Source organism: Triticum urartu, chromosome 6 (assembly GCF_003073215.2).
Source record: "Triticum urartu cultivar G1812 chromosome 6, Tu2.1, whole genome shotgun sequence".
NCBI lineage: Eukaryota > Viridiplantae > Streptophyta > Magnoliopsida > Poales > Poaceae > Triticum > Triticum urartu.
Window position 1 is genome coordinate 456,461,708 of NC_053027.1, and position 26,442 is coordinate 456,488,149.

The following is a 26,442-nucleotide window of genomic DNA, read 5'->3' on the forward strand; positions in this document are numbered from 1 at the left end:
AACTAGATCAAGTTTGGATTAGTAGTATACTTTTGACATGCACCACATGTTGCCTCCAATTGGACCTAATCCACCTTCATTTGACACGCTGTTATGGACATATTGATATAACAACCTCATAATTGGTATTATACCAAAATTTGTATAATGGCGTATAAATACACTAAAAAAACAATACTGGTAGTGATGGACAGAAAACACACTACTACTAGTTAGATTAGCGGTAGCGTTGGAGTAAACACGCGTTGCGGCTATATGTCTTAGTAGTAGCGTGTGCCGCATGCGCTACTGCTAAGTACTAGCTGTAGCGCCTTACTAGTAGCGCGGTTCCCCTCGCTATTAATAGGCATTAAACCCATGCTATTAATAGGCTTTTTCCTAGTAATGACACGTTCACTCCACCTGTATAATCACCTCTGAAAGACTGAGCTAGTATATCATCTTGAGATTTTATGAAGTCACGTAGACACCTCCTAATCGACGGAAACGTCTGCTCTCACTAAACATGCATAGCGAGAAGTCAAGAAATAAATCCAGAAAAATGCGAGCACCGGGACTTAAACCCTAATGGGTTGAGGACACTACTGTGCTCCTTACCATTCAATCACAGGATCTTATATATATTGGTCCGCATAATATTCCCTGGCATGGATTATATAAAAATATTCTTTGACGCGGAAGGGGGGAAAGGGGACATCCTATATGACACATTAAGTGTAAAAAAATGTCAGCCTGCCGAACTGGGGAGCGCCCGGGTCGGCCCATTTGGCAAACTGTATCTACTCGGCTACCCTAGCGACTAGGCTACTATAGCGGCCTTTTTATTAGTATTTTTTGGTTTCATTCAGATTATTTGAAAATGCATGAATTTGTTTTTAAAACAACTGTGACCGTTTTAGAAAATAAAACAAGGTTCGTTCAAAAATGGAATATTTTCTGAAAAGACAAACATGAAGTGAATATTTTTTTTGAAAATACAAAGATTTTCTCAAAAAAATTAAAATTATGAATATACAATTGAAAATGTGAACGTTTTATCAAACGGCGAACATTTTTTGAAATACTAATTATATTTCAAAATATGCAAATATTTTTTAAAGCATGGATTTATTAAAAAATTGGAAACAATTTTTTTAATGCCAAAAAATCGAATTGTCATCAGAACAAGAAACGTTTTGGAAAATTTTCTGAACAGTTTAAAAAATATATTTACTAATAATGTTTGAAAATGTGAATATTAAGAAACTAAAACTTCCTGTAAAAATGCAAGCATTTCTTTGAACATTTTCAGGAAACTTGACAATAAAATAAAAAAGAAGACCAAATTTCATAATTTTGAAGTTTTTTTTACAAAAAATAAAAGTAGAGAGAAATCCAAAATAAACCTGCAAAAAGCAAACAGAAAAAAAGGTAGGCACTTGTAGAAGGTTCCCAAATTTCGTCGGGGACCTTATAGAATGTCCCCAAAGCTAGGATGTTTTTAAATAACAACATGTTACATGGATCGACCAATTTTACCTTCGTTTGATCGACTTATATGTGACAAAAGGACTACCTGATGCAATAAGCGTCCAATCGGGTTTACCAGAAGAATGACAAATTTGACTCGCCGCATTCTGCGGCAAATTCTCACGGCTTCGTTCTTGGGGAGCAACCGACCGAACCGAGATGCGTCGGCCAATTTGTTTATCGAGAACACACTGTATTGGGAACCTTGTTGAAGGTTCCTAAACTGGTTTTCTTTTCACTTTTGTTTTACTAGGATTTTCCTTTTTTATTGTTATTTTTTTTATATGTTTCTTTCTCTCAACTTTTGTTTTGTCTAGTTCGCAAATTTAAAAAATGTTCATGTATTTATAAAAAAATTAAAATTTTAAAAATGTTTGCTAGCTTGGCAAAATATTTGCATACATCAGAAAAGTTCAAGAACTGTAAAAATATATTTGTAAATTTGAGTAAACATTCAAATTCAAAGAAATATTTGCATTTTCAAAAAGTGTTAGTGAATTGGAGAAGTTATTTGCGATTTCAAATATACTGGTCACTTTTTGTAAAACAAATGTTCATGTTTTGCACAAAAAAATGTTCACACTCTTTTTAATATTTTGGACGCTACAGTACCCGAGGTGGTGGTAAGGCTCCGACATTGTGACAACTAGGTGTTCCTTGCCATAAGGTGCCATGGCAGTGGTGCTTTAATGTCGCGCGATCATGCTACAATATGGACACCCGCGGCCTGATCTTAGATTGACCATGAAGATATCTCGGTCTGTTAGACCCAACGTCCCATTCGAGGTCTACTCCCATGGCTACCACCATAGGCAGCAAGTCTTTCCTTCATTGGAGGATACAAGTGGCGTGCCATTGCTAAGGACATGCATGCTGTGTGATCTGTGAATCCCGACCTCCGGACCATGATGCTTGCTCATTGTGTCTCCCTCTCCCCTTAGTTGGCAAGTGGATACTTGCCAGAGGAGAGGGTCTACTTAGTTTGATTGGACAAGATCTTCACCGAGTTGGTGCACAACCTGAAGGAGCTTATATATCGGTACAGGGATGACTGTGAAGGACACCAAAGTTGATTCTTCTAGGATAATGCGTGGAGCGGCTATTGGAATAGCCACCCTTAAGATGGTGATTATGGTATCACTCCATAACCCCAAGGGTAAATCAATGTTCTATCCTTAAATGGTTGGCCCCAGCAGCCACCAGCCCGTCTAGTCTCCTTGTTGAATTAGTTGTTGTCGTGTTGATGCCCTAACCCTCATTTGTTGAAACACGAATCCTCAGTGGCTATTCGAAGATACACCATCAAGATGGTGATTGTAGTATCACCCCACACCCAAGTGTGTACCAATGTTTTAGCCTTAATTGGTTGGACTCAACAATAACAAGCTCAGCTCGTCTCCTTTTTCAAGTCAACCAAGTGTATTCATTATTTAGCAAAATTACAAACCCACACGTAGCCATGATCCAGGGGCATCCATAACACAACTGATACAATACTTCTCTAAAAGGACCCCACAGGAAATGCAAAGAAACCCTTGAGGGACAAAAAAGTAAAAAAAAAACAATAGTCGTCATTGTCGGAGCTTCGGGTGACATAGGGAGACACCAACATGCCCATGATAGAATAAACGACATTGTAGCGGCCCAAGATGTTGTGGCCTATCGTTTGGGGACTATCCCGATGCTCTTCGATGTGCTACTTTGCCATAATCATTCGGCGCCATCGGAGAGACTCAAAGTAGCTTTCCCTCGCGCGACTATCAAGTGTTGAACCAGTTGTCTTCCAGATTTCGTCGATGCCGCCACGCTCAAGGGAGAAAGCATTGATGCCCCCGCTACATCCTGAAGACAGCCACCGATCCCCATCAAGACACCGGGGCAAACTTCGTGATGATGGTAGGAGAGCACAAAGGGTCTCCACAAAGTCATCGTTGTTGCTGCGCCGACTAGGGTTGATCACCGAACCTACCAAATCTACTGCCAACGATAGAGGCGAGCACCGCATCATAGAAGGATCAAGAGATGCATACATTCAACGGAAACTAGACTAAGCAATTGGTATGCACTTTGCGCAGGTTCCAGGAGGCCTCCTCCAGCTGATGACCAGAGGATGTCACGGGAGGAGAGCCTCTAAAAATGACGCTGACAAACAGGGCGACTAGCCCTTGTGTTGAGCCTCTTTGTGCATGAAGGGCGAAGCAATTTTGTGAATGTTCGGGTTTTGTTCCCGTCTCCGTGTTGAAGGAGTTGTCTTTGAGTTGATGCCATGACATACATTTGTTGAAGCAAGGGATTACTATCTTCTTGAAAGTGTTCATTGTGAAAGATTGACTACTTAGTCGTAGTTTTTTTGTCACTTGATTGATCGATTTTTGTTGGTCATTTCCATATAACCTTTTTGTAACTTGATTTGATATGAGAAAGAAGCATAGTGCAACAAGCTTTTAAATCTGGGCTGATATGACTGATATATCTTTATTTTGCGGCTGATATGACTGATATATCAGTTTTGGGGTGCTACCAATATAAACATAACATATCATTTTGTAAATGTCATTTTCACACGTATATTCGATATGGATCGATATGGCGAATATCTGACCTGATATGCCCTCCGATAGACCGGTACATCAATGAACACATTATTTATCAGAAAAGCGGTGAAAAAGATTATGTGTATTTACAACTTCATCGTATTATGAAAGTTATGCATAATGTTTTGTAGAAACGCATATATAACTGATGGGGAACGTAGCATAAATTCAAAATTTTCTACGCATCACCAAGATCAATCTATGGAGTAATCTAGCAACGAGGGGAAGGAGAGTGCATCTACATACCCTTGTAGATCGCTAAGCGGAAGCGTTCAAGTGAACGGGATTGATGGAGTCGTACTCGTCGTGATCCAAATCACCGATGATCCTAGTGCCGAACGGACGGCACCTCCGTGTTCAACACACGTACAGCCCAGTGACGTCTCCTACGCCTTGATCCAGCAAGGGGAGAAGGAGAGGTTGGGGAAGACTCCATCCAGTAGCAGCACGACAGCGTGGTGGTGGTGGAGGAGCGTGGCACTCCAGCAGGGCTTCGCCAAGCACCGCAAGAGAAGAGGAGGGAGAGGGGTAGGGCTGCGCCAAGAAGGAGATGTTCTCGTGTGTTGGGCTGCCCCTTTGCTCAAGTATATATAGGGGGAGGGGAGGGGCTGCGCCCCCACCTAGGGTTCCCTCCCTAGGGGTGGCGGCAGCCCCCAGATCCCATCTGGGAGGCGGCCAAGGGGGAGAGAGAGGGGGGCGCACCTAGGGTGGGCCTTAGGGCCTATCTGCGCCTAGGGTTTGCCCCCTCTCCTCTTGAGGACACCTTCGGCCTTGGTGGGAGGCGCCCCAGCCCACCTAGGGGCTGGTCCCTTCCCACTATTGGCCCATGTAAGCCTCCGGGGCTGGTGGCCCCACCTGGTGGACCCCCGGACCCCTCCGGTGGTCCCGGTACACTACCGGTAATGCCCGGAACACTTCCGGTGGCCAAAACCATACTTCCTATATATCAATCTTTACCTCCGGACCATTTCAGAACTCCTCGTGACGTCCGGGATCTCATCCGGGACTCCTAACAACATTCGGTAACCGCATATATACTTTCCCTATGACCCTAGCGTCACCGAACCTTAAGTGTGTAGCCCTACGGGTTCGTGAGTCATGCAGACATGGCCGAGACAACTCTCCGGTCAATAACCAACATCGGGATCTGGATACCCATGTTGTCTCCCACATGCTCCACGATGATCTCATCGGATGAACCACGATGTCAAGGACTTAATCAATCCCGTATACAATTCCCTTTGACCAGCGGTATTGTATTTGCCCAAGATTCGATCGTCGGTATCCCGATACCTTGTTCAATCTCGTTACCGGCAAGTCTCTTTACTCGTTCCGTAACACATCATCCCGTGATCAACTCCTTGGTCACATTGTGCACATTATGATGATGTCCTACCGAGTGGGCCCAGAGATACCTCTCCGTTTACACGGGGTGACAAATCCCAGTCTCGATTCGTGCCAACCCAACAGACACTTTTGGAGATACCTGTAGTGTACCTTTATAGCCACCCAGTTACGTTGTGACGTTTGGCACACCCAAAGCACTCCTACGGTATCCGGGAGTTGCACAATCTCATGGTCTAAGGAAATGATACTTGACATTAGAAAAGCTTTAGCATACGAACTACACGATCTTTGTGCTAGGCTTAGGATTGGGTCTTGTCCATCACATCATTCTCCTAATGATGTGATCCCGTTATCAACGACATCCAATGTCCATGGTCAGGAAACCGTAACCATCTATTGACCAACGAGCTAGTCAACTAGAGGCTTAGTAGGGACATGGTGTTGTCTATGTATCCACACATGTATCTAAGTTTCCTATCAATACAATTCTAGCATGGATAATAAACGATTATCATGAACAATGAAATATAATAATAATAAATAATTTATTATTGCCTCTAGGGCATATTTCCAACAGTCTCCCACTTGCACTAGAGTCAATAATCTAGTTCACATCGCCATGTGATTAACACTCACAGGTCACATCGCCATGTGACCAACATCCAAGAGTCTACTAGACTCAATGATCTAGTTCACATCACTATGTGATAAACACTCAAAGAGTTTTGGGTTTGATTATGTTATGCTTGTGAGAGAGGTTGTAGTCAACGGGTCTTGCCATATTCAGATCCCTATGTATTTCACAAAACTTTATATCGTAGATGCTGCTGCCACGTTCCACTTGGAGCTATTCCAAATTGTTGCTCCATTATACGTATCCGGTATCTCTACTCAGAGCTATCCAGATAGGTGTTGAGCTTGCATCAACGTAACTCTTTACGTCGAACTCTTTATCACCTCCATAACCGAGAAACATTTCCTTATTCCTCTAAGGATAATTTTGACCGCTATCTGGTGATCTACTCCTAGATCACCTTTGTACCCTCCTGCCAGACATGTGGCAAGGCACACATCAGGTGTGGTACTTCAGCATGGCATATCGTATAGAGCCTATGACAAAAGTATAGGGGACGACCTTCATCCTTTCTCTTTCTTATGCCGTGGTCAAGCTTTGAGTCTTACTCAACTTCACACCTTACAACTCAGGCAAGAACCCCTTCTTTGATTGATCTATTTTGGACTCCTTCAAAAATATGTCAAGGTGTGCGTTCTTTGAAAGTATCATCAGGCGTTTTGATCTATCTCTATAGATCTTGATGCCCAATATGTAAGCAGCTTTATCCAGGTCTTCCTTTGAAAAACACTCTTCAAACAACCGTTTATGCTTTCCAGAAATTCTACATTATTTCGGATCTACAATATGTCATCCACATATACTTATCAGAAATGTTGTAGTGCTCCCACTCACTTTCTTGTAAATACAAGTTTCTAGCAAACATTGTATAAACCTAAAAGCTTTGATCACTCCATCAAAGCATATATTCCGACTCCGAGATGCTTGCTCTAGTCCATAGAAGGATTGCTGGAGCCAGCATACCTTTTCGCATCCTTAGGATCGACAAAACCTTTTATTGTATCACATATAACTTTTCTTATGAAAACTGGTAAGAAAACTTGTTTTGACATCCATCTGTAAGATTTCATAATCGAAAAATACAGCTAATGCAAACATGATTCCGACGGACTTAAGCATCGCTACGGGTGAGAAATTCTCATCGTAGTCAACTCCTTGAACTTGTGAAAAGACTCTTTCCCACAAGTAGAGCTTCATAGACGGCAACATTACCGCCTGTCGGGGAACGTTGCAGAAAACAAAAAAATTTCCTACGTTTTCACCAAGATCCATCTATGAGTTCATCTAGCAACGAGTGATCGGATGCATCTACATACCTTTGTAGATCGCGAGCGGAAGCGTTCAAAGAACGGGGATGAGGGAGTCGTACTCGTCGTGATTCAAATCACCGGAGATCCTAGCGCCGAACGGATGGCACCTCCGCGTTCAACACACGTACGGTCAGCGTGACGTCTCCTCCTTCTTGATCTAGCAAGGGGGAAGGAGAGGTTGATGAAGATCCAGCAGCACGACGACGTGGTGGTGGATGCAGCAGTCACCGCAGCAGGGCTTCGCCGTTCTTCTACGAGAGGGAGAGGTGTAGCAGGGGAGAGGGAGGCGCCAAGACTTCAGGGTGCGGCTGCCCTCCCTCCCCCCCTTTATATAGGCCCCCTAGGGGGGTGTGCCGGCCCTAGGAGATGGGATCTCCTAGGGGGGGCGGCGGCCAAGGGGGTGGAGTGCCCCCCAAGGCAAGTGGAGGCGCCCCCTCCCCTAGGGTTCCCAACCCTAGGCGCATGGGGGGCCCCAAGGGGGGGCGCACCAGCCCACTATGGGCTGGTTCCCTCCCCACTTCAGCCCATGGGGCCCTCCGGGATGGGTGGCCCCACCCGGTGGACCCCCGGGACCCTTCCGATGGTCCTGGTACAATACCGGTGACCCCGAAACTTTCCCGATGGCCGAAATAACACTTCATATATATAATTCTTCACCTCCGGACCATTCCGGAACTTCTCGTGACGTCCAGGATCTCATCCGGGACTCCGAACAACTTTCGGATTACTGCATACTCATATCTATACAACCCTAGCGTCACCGAACCTTAAGTGTGTAGACCCTACGGGTTCGGGAGACATGTAGACATGACCGAGACGACTCTCCGGTCAATAACCAACAGCGGGATCTGGATACCCATGTTGGCTCCCACATGCTCCTCGATGATCTCATCGGATGAACCACGATGTCGAGGATTCAAGCAACCCCGTATACAATTCCCTTTGTCAATCGGTATTTTACTTGCCCGAGATTCGATCGTCGGTATCCCAATACCTCGTTCAATCTCGTTACCGGCAAGTCACTTTACTCGTACCGTAATGCATGATCCCGTGACCAGAAACTCGGTCACTTTGAGCTCATTATGATGATGCATTACCGAGTGGGCCCAGAGATACCTCTCCGTCATATGGAGTGACAAATCCCAGTCTTGATCCGTGTCAACCCAACAAATACTTTCGGAGATACCCATAGTATACCTTTATAGTCACCCAGTTACGTTGTGACGTTTGGTACACCCAAAGCACTCCTACGGTATCCGGGAGTTGCACGATCTCATGGTCTAAGGAAAAGATACTTGACATTGGAAAAACTCTAGCAAATGAACTATACAATCTTGTGCTATGTTTAGGATTGGGTCTTGTCCATCACATCATTCTCCTAATGATGTGATCCCATTATCAATGACATCCAATGTCCATAGTCAGGAAACCATGACTATCTGTTGATCAACGAGCTAGTCAACTAGAGGCTTACTAGGGACATGTTTGGTGTCTATGTATTCACACATGTATTACGATTTCCGGATAACACAATTATAGCATGAATAAAAGACAATTATCATGAACAAGGAAATATAATAACAATCCTTTTATTATTGCCTCTAGGGCATATTTCCAACAGTCTCCCACTTGCACTAGAGTCAATAATCTAGTTACATTGTGATGAATCGAACACCCATGGAATTCTGGTGTTGATCATGTTTTGCTCTAGGGAGAGGTTTAGTCAACGGATCTGCTACATTCAGGTCCGTATGTACTTTACAAATATCTATGTCTCCATCTTGAACATTTTCATGAATGGAGTTGAAGCGACGCTTGATATGCCTGGTCTTCTTGTGAAACCTGGGCTCCTTGGCAAGTGCAATAGCTCCAGTGTTGTCACAGAAGAGTTTGATCGGCCCCGGCGCATTGGGTATGACTCCTAGGTCGGTGATGAACTCCTTCACCCAAATTGCTTCATGCGCTGCCTCCGAGGCTGCCATGTACTCCGCTTCACATGTAGATCCCGCCACGACGCTCTGCTTGCAACTGCAACAGCTTACTGCCCCACCATTCAAAATATACACGTATCCGGTTTGTGACTTAGAGTCATCCAGATCTGTGTCGAAGCTAGCGTCGACGTAACCCCTTACGACGAGCTCTTCGTCACCTCCATAAATGAGAAACATTTCCTTAGTCCTTTTCAGGTACTTCAGGATATTCTTGACCGTTGTCCAGTGTTCCTTGCCGGGATTACTTTGGTACCTACCTACCAAACTTATGGCAAGGTTTACATCAGGTCTGGTACACAGCATGGCATATATAATAGACCCTATGGCTGAGGCATAGGGGATGACACTCATCTCTTCTATATCTTCTGCCGTGGTCGGACATTGAGCTGAGCTCAATTTCACACCTTGCAACACAGGCAAGAACCCCTTCTTAGACTGATCCATATTGAACTTCTTCAATATCTTATCAAGGTATGTGCTTTGTGAAAGACCTATGAGGCGTCTTGATCTATCTCTATAGATCTTGATGCCTATTATATAAGCAGCTTCTCCAAGGTCCTTCATTGAAAAACTCTTATTCAAGTAGGCCTTAATGCTGTCCAAAAGCACTATATCATTTCCCATCAAAAGTATGTCATCTACATATAATATGAGAAATACTACAGAGCTCCCACTCACTTTCTTGTAAACGCAGGCTTCTCCATAAGTCTGCATAAACCCAAACGCTTTGATCATCTCATCAAAGCGAATGTTCCAACTTCGAGATGCTTGCACCAGCCCATAAATCGAGCGTTGGAGCTTGCACACCTTGTCAGCATTCTTAGGATCGACAAAACCATCCGACTGCATCATATACAATTCTTCCTTAAGGAAACCATCAAGGAATGCCGTTTTGACGTCCATTTGCCATATCTCATAATCATAGAATGCGACAATTGCTAACATGATTCGGACGGACTTCAGCTTCGCTATGGGTGAGAAAGTCTCATCGTAGTCAACCCCTTGAACTTGTCGATAACCCTTAGCGACAAGCCGAGCTTTATAGATGGCCACATTTCCATCCGCGTCTGTCTTCTTCTTAAAGATCCATTTATTTTCTATGGCTCGCCGCTCAACGGGCAAGTCAGTCAAAGTCCATACTTCGTTTTCATACATGGATCCTATCTTGAATTTCATGGCTTCCAGCCATTTGTCGGAATCCGGGCCCGCCATCGCTTCTTCATAGTTCGAAGGTTCACCGTTGTCTAACAACATGATTTCCAAGACAGGGTTGCCGTACCACTCTTGTGCGGAACGTGTCCTTGTGGACCTACGAAGTTCAGTAGCAACTTGATCTGAAGTTTCATGATCATCATCATTAACTTCCTCTCTAGTCGGTGCAGGCACCTCAGGAACATTTTCTTGAGTTGCGCCACTTTCCGGTTCAAGAGGTAATACTTCATCAAGTTCTACTTTCCTCCCACTTACTTCTTTTGAGAGAAACTCCTTCTCTAGAAAGGATCCATTCTTGGCAACAAAGATCTTGACTTCGAATCTGAGGTAGAAGGTATACCCAATAGTTTCTTTAGGGTATCCTATGAAGACGCATTTTTCCGACTTGGGTTCGAGCTTTTCAGGTTGAAGTTTCTTGACATAAGCATCGCATCCCCAAACTTTTAGAAACGACAGCTTAGGTTTCTTCCCAAACCATAATTCATACGGTGTCGTCTCAACGGATTTCGACGGAGCCCTATTTAAAGTGAATGCGGCAGTCTCTAAAGCATAGCCCCAAAATGATAGCGGTAAATCGGTAAGAGACATCATTGATCGCACCATATCTAATAGAGTGCGATTACGACGTTCGGACACACCATTACGCTGAGGTGTTCCAGACGGCATGAGTTGTGAAACTATTCCACATTTTCTTAAGTGTGTGCCAAATTCGTGACTCAAGTATTCTCCCCCACGATCTGATCGCAAGAACTTCATTTTCCTGTCATGTTGATTCTCAACCTCACTCTGAAATTCCTTGAACTTTTCAAAGGTCTCAGACTTGTGTTTCATTAAATAGACATACCCATATCTACTCAAGTCATCAGTGAGGGTGAGAACATAACGATAGCCACCGCGAGCCTCAACACTCATTGGACCGCACACATCAGTATGTATGATTTCCAATAAGTTGGTTGCTCGCTCCATTGTTCCTGAGAACGGAGTCTTGGTCATTTTACCCATGAGGCATGGTTCACACGTGTCAAATGATTCGTAATCAAGAGACTCTAAAAGTCCATTTGCATGGAGCTTCTTCATGCGTTTGACACTTATGTGACCAAGGCGGCAGTGCCACAAGTATGTGGGACTATCATTATCAACCTTACATCTTTTGGTATTCACACTATGAATATGTGTAGCATTACGCTCGAGATTCATTAAGAATAAACCATTCACCATCGGAGCATGACCATAAAACATATCTCTCATATAAATAGAACAACCATTATTCTCGGATTTAAATGAGTAGCCATCTCGAATTAAACGAGATCCTGATACAATGTTCATGCTCAAAGCTGGCACTAAATAACAATTATTGAGATTTAAAACTAATCCCGTAGGTAAATGTAGAGGTAGCGTGCCGACGGCGATCACATCGACCTTGGAACCATTCCCGGCGCGCATCGTCACCTCGTCCTTCGCCAGTCTCCGCTTATTCCGTAGCTCCTGCTTTGAGTTACAAATGTGAGCAACTGCACCGGTATCAAATACCCAGGAGCTACTACGAGTACTGGTAAGGTACACATCAATTACATGTATATCACATATACCTTTCATGATGCCGGCCTTCTTGTCCGCTAAGTATTTGGGGCAGTTCCGCTTCCAGTGACCACTTCCCTTGCAATAAAAGCACTCAGTCTCGGGCTTGGGTCCATTCTTTGGCTTCTTCCCGGCAGCTTGCTTACTGGGCGCGACAACTCCCTTTCCATCCTTCTTGAAGTTCTTCTTACCCTTGCCTTTCTTGAACTTAGTGGTTTTATTCACCATCAACACTTGATGTTCCTTTTCGACTTCTACCTCTGCTGATTTCAGCATTGCAAATACTTCAGGAATGGTCTTTTCCATCCCCTGCATATTGAAGTTCATCACAAAGCTCTTGTAGCTCGGTGGAAGCGACTGAAGGATTCTGTCAATGACCGCGTCATCCGGGAGATTAACTCCCAGCTGAGTCAAGCGGTTATGTAACCCAGACATAGTGAGTATGTGCTCACTAGAAGAACTGTTTTCCTCCATCTTACAGCTGAAGAACTTGTGGGAGACTTCATATCTCTCGACCCGGGCATGAGCTTGAAAAACCATTTTCAGCTCTTCGAACATCTCATATGCTCCGTGTCTCTCAAAACGCTTTTGGAGCCCCGGCTCTAAGCTGTAAAGCATGCCGCACTGAACGAGGGAGTAATCATCGGTACGTGTCTGCCAAGCGTTCATAACGTCTTGTTCTGCAGGGAGAGCAGGTGCTTCACCTAGCGGTACTTGTAGGACATAATCTTTCTTGGCAGCTATGAGGATGATCCTCAGGTTCCGGACCCAGTCCGTATAGTTGCTGCCATTGTCTTTCAGCTTGGTTTTCTCTAGGAACGCGTTGAAGTTGAGGACAACGTTGGCCATTTGATCTACAATACATGTTGAAAAATTTCAGACTAAGTTCATGATAATTAAGTTCATCTAATCAAATTATTCAATGAACTCCCACTTAGATAGACATCCCTCCAGTCATCTAAGTATAACATGATCCGAGTTGAATAGGCCTTGTCCGATCATCACGTGAGACGGACTAGTCAACATCGGTGAACATCTTCATGTTGATCGTATCTTCTATACGACTCATGCTCGACCTTTCGGTCTTCTGTGTTCCAAGGCCATGTCTGTACATGCTAGGCTCGTCAAGTCAACCTAAGTGTTTGCATGTGTAAATCTGTCTTACACCCGTTGTATGTGAACGTTGGAATCTATCACACCCGATCATCAAGCGGTGCTTCGAAACAACGAACTGTCGCAACGGCGCACAGTTAGGGGAAACACTTTCTTGAAATTATTATGAGGGATCATCTTATTTACTACCGTCGTTCTAAGTAAACAAGATGCAAAAACATGATAAATATCCCATGCAATCAAATAATAGTGACATGATATGGCCAATATCATATAGCTCCTGTGATCTCCATCTTGGGGCTCCATGATCATCTTGTCACCGGCATGACACCATGATCTCCATCATCGTGTCTCCATGAAGTTGCTCGCCAACTATTACTTCTACTATTATGGCTAACACGTTTAGCAATAAGTAAAGTAATTTACATGGCGTTTCTCAATGACACGCAGGTCATACAAAAAATAAAGACAACTCCTATGGCTCCTGCCGGTTGTCATACCCATCGACATGCAAGTCGTGATTCCTATTACAAGAACATGATCTCATGCATCACATATATCATTTATCATTCATCACAACTTTGGCCATATCACTTCACAAAACACTTGCTGCAAAAACAAGTTAGACGTCCTCTAATTGTTGTTGCAAGTTTTACATGGCTGCAAGAGGGCTCTAGCAAGAACGTTTTCTTACCTACGTTAAAGCCACAACGTGATTTGTCAATTTCTATTTACCCTTCATAAGGACCCTTTTCGTCGAATCCGCTCCAACTAAAGTGGGAGAGACAGACACCCGCCAGCCACCTTATGCAACTAGTGCATGTCAATCGGTGGAACCGGTCTCACGTAAGCGTACGTGTAAGGTTGGTCCGAGCCGCTTCATCCCACAATACCGCTGAAGCAAAATAAGACTAGTAGCGGCAAGAAAGTTGACAACATCTACGCCCACAACAAATTGTGTTCTACCCATGCAAAGAGAACTACGCATAGACCTAGCTCTGATACCACTGCTGGGGAACGTTGCAGAAAACAAAAAAATTCCCTACGTTTTCACCAAGATCCATCTATGAGTTCATCTAGAAACGAGTGATCGGATGCATCTACATACCTTTGTAGATCGCGAGCGGAAGCGTTCAAAGAACGGGGATGAGGGAGTCGTACTCGTCGTGATCCAAATCACCGGAGATCCTAGCGCCGAACGGATGGCACCTCCATGTTCAACACACGTACGGTCAGCGTGACGTCTCCTCCTTCTTGATCCAGCAAGGGGGAAGGAGAGGTTGATGAAGATCCAGCAGCACGACGGCGCGGTGGTGGATGCAGCAGTCACCGCAGCAGGGCTTCGCCGTTCTTCTACGAGAGGGAGAGGTGTAGCAGGGGAGAGGGAGGCGCCAAGACTTCAGGGTGCGGCTGCCCTTCCCTCCCCCCTTTATATAGGCCCCCTAGGGGGGTGTGCCGGCCCTAGGAGATGGGATCTCCTAGGGGGGCGGCGGCCAAGGGGGAGGAGTGCCCCCCAAGGCAAGTGGAGGCGCCCCTCCCCTAGGGTTCCCAACCCTAGGCGCATGGGGGGCCCAAGGGGGGGCGCACCAGCCCACTATGGGCTGGTTCCCTCCCCACTTCAGCCCATGGGGCCCTCCGGGATGGGTGGCCCCACCCGGTGGACCCCCGGGACCCTTCCGGTGGTCCCGGTACAATACCGGTGACCCCGAAACTTTCCCGATGGCCGAAATAACACTTCCTATATATAATTCTTCACCGCTGGACCATTCCTAAACTTCTCGTGACGTCCAGGATCTCATCCAGGACTCCGAAAAACTTTCGAATTACTGCATACTCATATCTATACAACCCTAGCGTCACCGAACCTTAAGTGTGTAGACCCTACGGGTTCGGGAGACACGTAGACATGACCGAGACGGCTCTGCGGCCAATAACCAACAGCGGGATCTGGATACCCATGTTGGCTCCCACATGCTCCTCGATGATCTCAACGGATGAACCACGATGTCGAGGATTCAAGCAACCCCGTATACAATTCCCTTTGTCAATCGGTACCTTACTTGCCCGAGACTCGATCGTCGGTATCCCAATACCTCTGTTCAATCTCGTTACCGGCAAGTCACTTTACTCGTACCGTAATGCATGATCCCGTGACCAGACACTTGGTCACTTTGAGCTCATTGTGATGATGCATTACCGAGTGGGCCCAGAGATACCTCTCCGTTATACGGAGTGACAAATCCCAGTCTTGATCCGTGTCAACCCAACAGACACTTTCGGGGAGATACCCATAGTATACCTTTATAGTCACCTAGTTACATTGTGACGTTTGGTACACCCAAAGCACTCCTACGGTATCCAGGAGTTGCACGATCTCATGGTCTAAGGAAAAGATACTTGACATTGGAAAAACTCTAGCAAATGAACTATACAATCTTGTGCTATGTTTAGGATTGGGTCTTGTCCATCACATCATTCTCCTAATGATGTGATCCCATTATCAATGACATCCAATGTCCATAGTCAGGAAACCATGACTATCTGTTGATCAACGAGCTAGTCAACTAGAGGCTTACTAGGGACATGTTTGGTGTCTATGTATTCACACATGTATTACGATTTCCGGATAACACAATTATAGCATGAATAAAAGACAATTATCATGAACAAGGAAATATAATAACAATCCTTTTATTATTGCCTCTAGGGCATATTTCCAACACCACCCACGTCCGTCTTCTTCTTAAAGATCTATTTATCTTAATGGCTTGCCGATCATCGGGCAAGTCCACCAAAGTCCATACTTTGTTCTAATACATGGATCCTATCTCGGATTTCATGGCTTCTAACCATTTGTCGGAATACGGGCCCACCATCGCTTCTCCATAGATCGTAGGTTCATTGTTGTCTAACAACATGATGTCTAAGACAGGATTACCATACCACTTAGGAGTAGTACGTATCCTTGTCGACCTACGAGGTTCAATAGCAACTTGATCTGAAGCTTCATGATCACTATCATTAAATTCCTATTCAACAGATGTAGGTGCCACAGAAAACATCTTTCTGTGTTGCATCATTCTCTGGTTGAAATAAAGGTTTGACAACCTCATCAAGTTCTATCTTCCTCCTACTCAATTCTTTCGAGAGAAACTCCTTCTCGAGAAAGGACCCGTTCTTAGCGACAAACAATTTGCCCTCGGATCTAAGATAGAAAGTATACCCAACTGTCACCTTTGGGTATCCTATGAAGATGTGTTTGTCCGCTTTGGGTTCGAGCTTCTCCGGCTGAAGCCTTAAGCATCGCAGCCCCAAACATTAAGAAACGACAACTTTGGTTTCTTGCCAAACCAATGTTCATACGACGTCGTCTCAACGGACTTAGATGGTGTCCTATCTAAAGTGAATGCAGTTGTCTCTAACGCATAACCTCAAAATGAAAATGGTAGATTGATATGAGACATCATAGATCGCACCATATCTCATAGGGTTCGATTACGACGTCCGGACACACCATTACCTTGTGGTGTTCCAGGTGGCTTCAATTGTGAAACAATTCCACAATTCTTAAGTGTTCGCCAAACTCATAACTCAGATATTCTCATTGATCAGATCGTAGGAATTTGATCTTCTTGTTATGATGATTCTTAACTTCACTCTGAAATCGCTTGAACTTTTCAAACGTTTTAGACTTGTGCTTCATTAAGTAAATATACCTATATCTACTCAAATCGTCAGTGAAGATGAGAAAATAGCGATATCCACCGCACGCTTCAATTCTCATTGGATCACACGCATCAGCATGTATGATTTCCAACAAGTCGCTTGCCCGTTTCATTGTACCTGATAACGGGGTCTTAGTCATCCTGCCCATGAGGCAAGGCTCGCATGTGTCAAGTGATTCAAAATCAAGTGACTCCAAACATCCATCGACATGGAGTTTCTTCATGCATCTTACGCCAATATGACTTAAGCGGCAGTGCCACGAGAAAGTGGTACTATCATTATTAACTCTACATCTTTTGGCGTGAACATGTGTATTACCACGACCGAGATTCAATGAACCATTCACATAGGGTGCATGACCATGAAAGGTATCATTCATGTAAACAGAATAACCATTATTCTCTAACTTAAATGAATGACCGTATTGCAATGAACATGATCTAATCATATTCATCCTCAACATAGACACCTGATAACATTTATCTAGGTTCAATACTAATCCCGAAGGCAGATGGAGCGTGCGATGGTGATCTCATCAACTTTGGAAACACTTCCAACACACATCGTCACCTCGCCCTTAGCCAGTCTCCGTTTAGTCCGTAGCTTTTGCTTCAAGTCATCAGTAATAGCAACTGAACCGGTATCCAATACCCAGGTGCTACCAGGAGTACTAGCGAGGTACACATTAATAACACGTATATACTTTGTTGAAGTTGCCAGCCTTCTTATCTACCATGCATTTGGGGTAATTCCGCTACCAGTGACCGTTCCCCTTACAATAGAAGCACTTAGTCTCGGGTTTGGGTTCAACCTTGGGTTCCTTCACTGGAGCGGCAACTGGTTTGCCATCCATCAAGTTTTCCTTCTAGGCCTTGCCCTTCTTGAAACCAGTGGTCTTGTTAAACCATCAACACTTGATGCTCCTTCTTGATTTCTACCTATTGCGGTCTTAAGCACCGCGAACAGCTCCGGGATCAACTCCATCCCTTGCATGTCACAGTTCATCACGAAGATCTAGTAGCTTAGTGATAGTGGCTAGAGAACTCTATCAATCACCATCTTATCTGGAAGTTTAACTCCCACTTGATTTAAGTGATTGTAGCACCCAGACATTCTGAGCACATGCTCACTAGCTGAGCTATTCTCCTCCATCTTGTTGGCAAAAGAACTTGTCAGAGGTCTCACACCTCTCAACACGGGCATGAGCCTGAAATCTCAATTTCAGCTCTTGGAACATCCCATATGTCTTATGGCATTCAAACCATCATTCGAATCCCGATTCTAAGCCGTAAAGTATGGTGCACTAAACTATCAAGTAGTCATCAGGATGTGTCCGTCAGGTGTTCACAACATCCACAGACGACGTTGTAGGGGTTTGCACATCGAGCGGTGCATCAAAGACGTAAGCCTTCTGTGTAGCAGTGAGGACACTCCTCGGACTACGGACCTAGTCCGCATTAGTGCTTACAATATCTTTCAACTTGGTCTTTCTCTAGGAACGTATTGAAATAGGGAGCTACAACGTGAGCTATTTATCTACAACATATTTGCAAAGACAATTTAGACTATGTTCATGATAATTGAGTTCATTTAATGAACTCTCACTCAGATAGACATCCCTCTAGTCATCTAAGTGAAACATGATCCAAGTCAACTAGGCTGTGTCCGATCATCACGTGAGATGGACTAGTCAACATCGGTGAACATCTTCATGTTGATCGTATCTTCTATACGAATCATGCTCGACCTTTCGGTCTTCCGTGTTCCGAGGCCATGTCTGTACATGCTAGGCTCGTCAAGTCAACCTAAGTGTTTTTGTTGTGTAAATCTGGCTTACACCCGTTGTATTCGAACGTTAGAATCTATCACACCCGATCATCACGTGGTGCTTCGAAACAACGAACCTTCGCAACGGTGCACAGTTAGGGGGAACACTTTTCTTGAAATTTTAGTGAGGGATCATCTTATTTAAGCTACCGTCATTCTAAGCAAATAAGATGTAAAACATGATAAACATCACATGCAATCAAATAGTGACATGATATGGCCTATATCATTTTGCTCCTTTTGATCTCCATCTTCGGGGCTCCATGATCATCGTTGTCACCGGCATGACACCATGATCTCCATCATCGTGTCTTCTTGAAGTTGTCTCGTCATCTATTACTTCTACTACTATGGCTAACCTTTAGCAATGAAGTAAAGTAATTACATGACGTTTATGTTGACACGCAGGTCATAAATAAATTAAGACAACTCCTATGGCTCCTGCCGGTTGTCATACTCATCGACATGCAAGTCGTGATTCCTATTACAAGAACATGATCAATCTCATACATCACATATATCGTTCATCACATCCTTTTGGCCATATCACATCACAAGGCATATGCTGCAAAAACAAGTTAGACGTCCTCTAATTGTTGTTGCAAGTTTTTACATGGCTGCTATAGGTTTCTAGCAAGAACGTTTCTTACCTACGCGAAAACCACAACGTGATATGCCAATTTCTATTTACCCTTCATAAGGACCCTTTTCATCGAATCCGATCCGACTAAAGTGGGAGAGACAGACACCCGCTAGCCACTTTATGCACCTAGTGCATGTCAGTCGGTGGAACCAGTCTCACGTAAGAGTACGTGTAAGGTCGGTCCGGGCCGCTTCATCCCACGATGCCGCCGAATCAAGATAAGACTAGTAACGGCAAGTAAATTGACAAAATCGACGCCCACAACTGCTTTGTGTTCTACTCGTGCATAGAAACTACGCATAAACCTAGCTCATGATGCCACTGATGGGGAACGTAGCATAAATTCAAAATTTTCTACGCATCACCAAGATCAATCTATGGAGTAATCTAGCAACGAGGGGAAGGAGAGTGCATCTACATACCCTTGTAGATCGCTAAGCGGAAGCGTTCAAGTGAACGGGGTTGATGGAGTCGTACTCGTCGTGATCCAAATCATCGATGATCCTAGTGCCGAACGGACGGCACCTCCGTGTTCAACACACGTACAGCCCGGTGACGTCTCCTACGCCTTGATCCAGCAAGGGGAGAAGGAGAGGTTGGGGAAGACTCCATCCAGCAGCAGCACGACGGCGTGGTGGTGGTGGAGGAGCGTGGCACTCCAGCAGGGCTTCGCCAAGCACCGCAAGAGATGAGGAGGGAGAGGGGTAGGGCTGCGCCAAGAAGGAGATGTTCTCGTGTGTTGGGCTGCCCCTTTGCTCAAGTACACATAGGGGGAGGGGAGGGGCTGCGCCCCCACCTAGGGTTCCCTCCCTAGGGGTGGCGGCAGCCCCCAGATCCCATCTGGGAGGCGGCCAAGGTGGAGAGAGAGGGGGGCGCACCTAGGGTGGGCCTTAGGGCCTATCTGCGCCTAGGGTTTGCCCCCTCTCCTCTTGAGGACGCCTTGGGCCTTGGTGGGAGGCGCCCCAGCCCACCTAGGGGCTGGTCCCTTCCCATTATTGGCCCATGTAAGCCTCCGGGGCTGGTGGCCCCACCTGGTGGACCCCCGGACCCCTCCGGTGGTCCCGGTACACTACCAGTGATGCCCGGAACACTTCCGGTGGCCAAAACCATACTTCCTATATATCAATCTTTACCTTCGGACCATTCCGGAACTCCTCGTGACGTCTGGGATCTCATCCGGGACTCCGAACAACATTCGGTAACCGCATACATACTTTCCCTATAACCCTAGCATCACCGAACCTTAAGTGTGTAGACCCTACGGGTTCGTGAGTCATGCAGACATGGCCGAGACAACTCTCCGGTCAATAACCAACATCGGGATCTAGATACCCATGTTGGCTCCCACATGCTCCACGATGATCTCATCGGATGAACCACGATGTCAAGGACTTAATCAATCCCGTATACAATTCCCTTTGTCCAGCGGTATTGTATTTGCCTGAGATTCGATCGTCGGTATCCCGATACCTTGTTCAATCTCGTTACCGGCAAGTCTCTTTACTCGTTTCGTAACACATCATCCCGTGATCAACTCCTTGGTCACATTGTACACATTATGATGATGTCCTCCCGAGTGGTCCCAGAGATACCTCTCCGTTTACACGGGGTGACAAATCCCAGTCTCGATTCGTGCCAACCCAACAGACACTTTCGGAGATACCTGTAGTGTACCTTTATAGCCACCCAGTTACGTTGTGACGTTTGGCACACCCAGAGCACTCCTACGGTATCCGGGAGTTGCACAATCTCATGGTCTAAGGAAATGATACTTGACATTAGAAAAGCTTTAGCATACGAACTACACGATCTTTGTGCTAGGCTTAGGATTGGGTCTTGTCCATCACATCATTCTCCTAATGATGTGATCCCGTTATCAACGACATCCAATATTCATGGTCAGGAAACCGTAATCATCTATTGATCAACGAGCTAGTCAACTAGAGGCTTACTAGGGGCATGGTGTTGTCTATGTATCCACACATGTATCTGAGTTTCCTATCAATACAATTCTAGCATGTATAATAAACGATTATCATGAACAATGAAATATAATAATAATAACTAATTTATTATTGCCTCTAGGGCATATTTCCAACAATAACATATTGTTTTCAATCTTAAAGTAAGGACTTTGTGAAAGTGTCTTAACTACTTTCTTTATCAACTTCATAAACTAGGAGTCTTTTTTTTTATGCTATAGCATTGGCATCATACATTTTGTTTTAACTAAAAAGACATTTTTCAACAAGAATAATGAAAAAAAATCCAGGTATATTTTCTCGGATATATATATCGTCTGATATATCACTCGATATGTTGAAGCCAAACCGATACGAAATGGATATACGGCATTTTTAACCTTTGTACAGTGATTGATTCTCAACCCAAACGAAAGTGCAGTTGATCTGCCATTGCCTTTTTCTTTCCAACAAAATTAGTACTCCTGCCATTATAAAGAACAATACAAAGCTAAAATGCACCATAGATGATGGATCACACTAATGATGATGGATCACCCTGCTATTTTTATTCTTTCTCTGGTACATTGTTCACCGGCTCTGCATAGTCTGGAATGACACGAGTTGGAGGGTCAACGGACTCTCCTGCGTAGAAAATAGTATTACTTTGATTGGCCACAGGAAGATATGCATCGGGTTGACACACGCATTGATTACAAATACCATGGGCCAGTTCATCCTTTTTCTTTAGAAGAATTGAGGTTTCCAATCCACCTGGGTATCCAAATTATTTCCGCAGAAGAAGCATCCCTTTCTCCTCCTGAATCAGCGGATACGATGCCAAGGCACGGAAATGCGGAACAGTACAGTGCACCAGCACGCAATTATAGACTAGAAAAACGCATCATGTCATCACAAGATGAGATATATCATCAGAGACATGGACGGCAGATCGAGTTATTAAGCCCGTGAAAATCGCGTCAGATTTGACGCCGTAACAGCGACCGCCTCGCGGTAACAAGGCCCGTGAAGGATCGAATCGAATCAGATTACTACTACTATTTGAAGTGGTGGTGCTAGCCGGCTAGTCGTGGTGGCAGTGCTAGCAGGCACGGATTCCCAGCGATCCTGCGTTCGAGAAGACGGATCGTTCGTCCGCCTTTCCTCGCAACGGCCGGGTTAATAATTGGGGCGCGCACCATGAGTCCATGAGCGAGCGAGCGTGGTCACTGACCTCCTCACGTAGCAGCAGCAGTGAGGAGTCATCACGCGACTCACAGGCAAGCCGTGTTGTGCTGGTCATTGCCGCCGCGATCTGCGTCGCGCACCGCTCGTACCGGCAGCATCACTGCCTTGTCCCGACGGGGTGATCCAATTGAATGCCGATACGGGGGGGCTCTTTATGGGCCGTGCATGCGGACGTCGTACGTACGTACTCGATCACCGGACCGCAGTGGTACTCCTGTACCGGGGGTACCGGTGTCGAGTGGTTTGGACGGCCTAATTTACTTCACTTTACATTACAATCACAAACCTGATCAGGGATCCACTCGCTCCGGGCGCGAATTTATGTCACGGCGCCCTCCACGGGCCTGTACCGCATCAGCTTTGTTCGTTGGCCTCTAATCGCGGGACGTAAAACAACAGCGGTGGAGATACGTGAAGATCGCCGGGATAGCAGCGGCGATGGCTTTCCTTTTTGGCCAAAGTAAAAGGGGCGGTAAACAAACGGCCGGACCGGACGCTGCGTGGCCACTAGCGCGGCGGCCATAACGGACGGGGAGGAGGGAGGAGGCGCCCGTGCCGTGCCTGCCAGCCCAGCCCCACTTTCCAACAGAAAAAACACGAGGGCCCGCCACCCGCGGCTATCACTACGCGGGGACAGCGCCGTGCGCGGCAATTTTCAACCGCTCGGGCCGCGCGTGCCTGCCTGCGCCTGGTGCCGTTGCCGGCCTGCAGTGCGCGGCCGCTCATGCCGCCGACCGCCGCCGTGCCGGTGCCCGATTTCCGTTGCTTTTTTCTTTCTGACGCCGCTGCCCTGCGACTCTCGCGCGTGCCTCTCCACTCTTCGCCCGCCTGCCTGTAATGTAAAGAAATATAACAGCCAACCGAGGGGCCACGCCGACGTTGGTGCCGCCCACGCCGAAACGGCCGAATCATCAAGCACGGCACAGGACGCGCACTCCTCCTAACCCCCGCCGATGCCGGTGCCGTTGCCGGTGCGGTGCAGACATGTCACGCTTTGCGCGGGATTTCAGCAACAATGCGGGCCACGCCTCGCATCGAATGGACGCCAACGCCATACGAGTACCGCAGTGGTTGCGATCACTTGCAGTTTGGTACGATTATCTAGTCTGATACCACTCCGCTAATTCGTCATTTCGGTTTGAAGAGAGCATCACAAGCAACCCTCCTACAGTACAGCACAGCATTACCAGCAGTAATGATCGGCGAACCTTTGCACTTGACGGGCCGGGTAGTATTAACAATGAACTTATATCAATTGAATTCTCCTAGAGGACACGGCGAGGGGTAAATCCTCGGCAGTAAAAAAGGATTAAGAAAAACTATGAACAAAAGCTCGAAGAAAGAAAGAAAGAATCTAAGTTTCCATTTTAGGACTATTTTTCCATTCTCCGGAATAAGCTATGGCGCCTTTCGCATTGCTCGGACACGGGATGGCCCCGAGGCCGGCTCTGTCAACACAGGATGGCCTCCACGCTGCCGGTCCTCACGCAATGGCATACAGGGCACGCCATGGCCACGTCCATGTCGCCGGCGGCGAAGCAGTCACGGCACAGGCTCAGATGTCTGCACGGCAGGAGCACCACCGTGGCCGCCCCGAGGTGGCAGCCGTGGCACCCGCGGTCAGGCCCGGCGCGGCGAGGGTCTACGTACGCCGACGAGCACGATTCGGCCGGGCCGGCGTCGCCGCCGCCCAGCTCCTCGCAGGATGCCCGCGCCGCGGAGGCGGCCTGCTGGAGCTGCGCGTGAAGGCCCACCGCGGTGGCCTGCTCCGAGAGCGCCTTGGCCTGCCACGCCGCCGCCTCGTTGCGTAGCCGCGCGAGCCGCTCCTCCAGTTCGGCGCCGCGCCGCGCCTCGCGCTCCGCCTCCAGCGCCTTCTCCCGTAGCCGGCGCGAGGCCGACTTGTCCGCCGCCACCAGAAGTGCCCGGTTGTGGTGGCGCATCCGATCGGCGATGGCCCGCCGGAGCTGCTCGCCCTGGTCGATAACGCACGGGCACGTGAGGCCAAGAAACGGGCGCGCAGCTACAATCGGACTGTCGTGGCATGGCCGGAGCCAAGATGAATTACCTGGTCCCGGACGAATTTGTCGAGCTCGTCGCCGTGCTGCTTCATCTGTCCGGCGAACTCATCGGAGAAGGGAACGAGCGGCGACGACGAGGACGGGTAACACAAGGAATTAATCTGTCTCTGCTGCTGCTCATCCAATGCCAGGCGGAGGCCCGTGGACACGCGCGTCACAGAGGCAGGGGCAGGGGACGGGGACGCCGCGACCCTGCTGCTGTGGAGCTGCGCCATGTTCAAAAAGGGCGCCGAGTGCTGCGCGAACAGGCCGATGTACTCCTCCTTGGCCGGCGGCGGCGGCGCCATGGCCTCCCTGGCGCGCTTCCTCCGATTCCCACTGGCTGCAAGAAACCGAACCAAGCCATGTCACAATCCGCGAACGGGCGCGCGGCCAATCAATCGGCGGCATCGGGCTGTCGAGGCAGGCAAACGCACCTCCGCCACTGGCAAAATAGACCGCCGGCGAGAGTCCGGCGAGCTGCTGCGGATGCTGCTGGTGTTGCTGCTGATGCTGCTGCTTGGGCAGGTCCATGTCCGCCCTCTCCGGGTCACCTCTGTAAAGGAGACGAAGCCATGAGATCACCCGAAAGCCAAACCAGACGAACAGCTGCAGTGGGGGAAGACGCGAGAGGGGGCGGGACGTGAGGAGGCGCACCTATCGTGGAAGAGGAGATTGGAGGGGTACTGGGCCTGCACAGCCATTGTTATGTTAAGGAGGAGGGGGCGAGGAGAAGAAACGGACGACGGGCGGTGACGGGGAAGAAAACTTCCACTCGTGGTTTTAATAGGAGCCTGAGCGTGAGCCCGAGCGCGAGCGTGGGCGTGAGCCGAGTCCAATTCCGCGCACCCACTTCGCACGCTCCCCTTAAAACCTCTCACATGGAACGGAACGGGACGCGGACGGGGAAACAAACGGAAAACGTGGGCAGCCTAAAATTACTCGCGGGGTTAAAAGATAGAATTTTTTTTTTGAGCATGGTTAAAAGATAGATTTGGATTGCGGGCGTTCGGGGGGTTAAAATTAGGGGAAGAATCCCAGGGGATGGAGGATTTTCTTGACGTCAATGCAGGGGATTAAAATGGGGTGGTGGTTTTGGTTACGGAGCCTCTGCTTCGCGATAATGATGGCCTAGGCGTTTCTTCCTTTGGCAGGGGAGCGGTTGGAGCAAAGAGATCACCCCTTCCATGCTTTGCATCCAATCTTTCGAATTTTGGATTACTCGTCCATGCTTTGGGTTTGGTATTTGTTAGCAGGTGTTTATGAAAAGATTGCCCCCACTGTGTCCATAAACGTAGTGTCTAATGCGTATTTCGAGATCTATGTTGACCATCGATAAGATCAGTAATGTATGTGTTATGGAAATAATATCATCAGAAACTCCTTTCAAATACGAATTCGTTTGTGTACTTTTTTGAAGTGCATGTCATATATTATGAAGTGATGGTTAAAGGGGCATCCTTGAAAAGGTGATGGTTAGTCTGTCTAGGGCACATCTAGATGTGCCCAAATTATTGCACATCTAGGTGACTCAATCAAGCTACTCCCTCCGTTTCAGTTTACAAGTCCTACGCGTATGCCTAGGTTGCCAATTTTATCACCCTAATATAAACTATATAACACAAAAATTATACAGTTTGAAAATAGAACATCTGAAGTTTATGTTGGTATATTTTTTGTAATATATGACTT

At 46.7% G+C, this 26,442-nt stretch overlaps 1 protein-coding gene across 1 annotated transcript; it reads right to left on the bottom strand.

The window, feature by feature from the left end:
* Positions 1 to 23,925: 23,925 nt before the first annotated feature.
* LOC125514170 (BOI-related E3 ubiquitin-protein ligase 1) lies at positions 23,926 to 25,600 on the bottom strand. Its single transcript, XM_048679444.1, has 4 exons — positions 25,408 to 25,600; positions 25,188 to 25,306; positions 24,759 to 25,093; positions 23,926 to 24,666 (listed from the first exon to the last, which is right to left on the bottom strand). The coding sequence occupies exons 1-4, from the start codon at positions 25,452 to 25,454 to the stop codon at positions 24,145 to 24,147; spliced, it is 1,023 nt and encodes a 340-aa protein (XP_048535401.1). The 5' UTR covers positions 25,455 to 25,600; the 3' UTR covers positions 23,926 to 24,144.
* Positions 25,601 to 26,442: the final 842 nt, after the last annotated feature.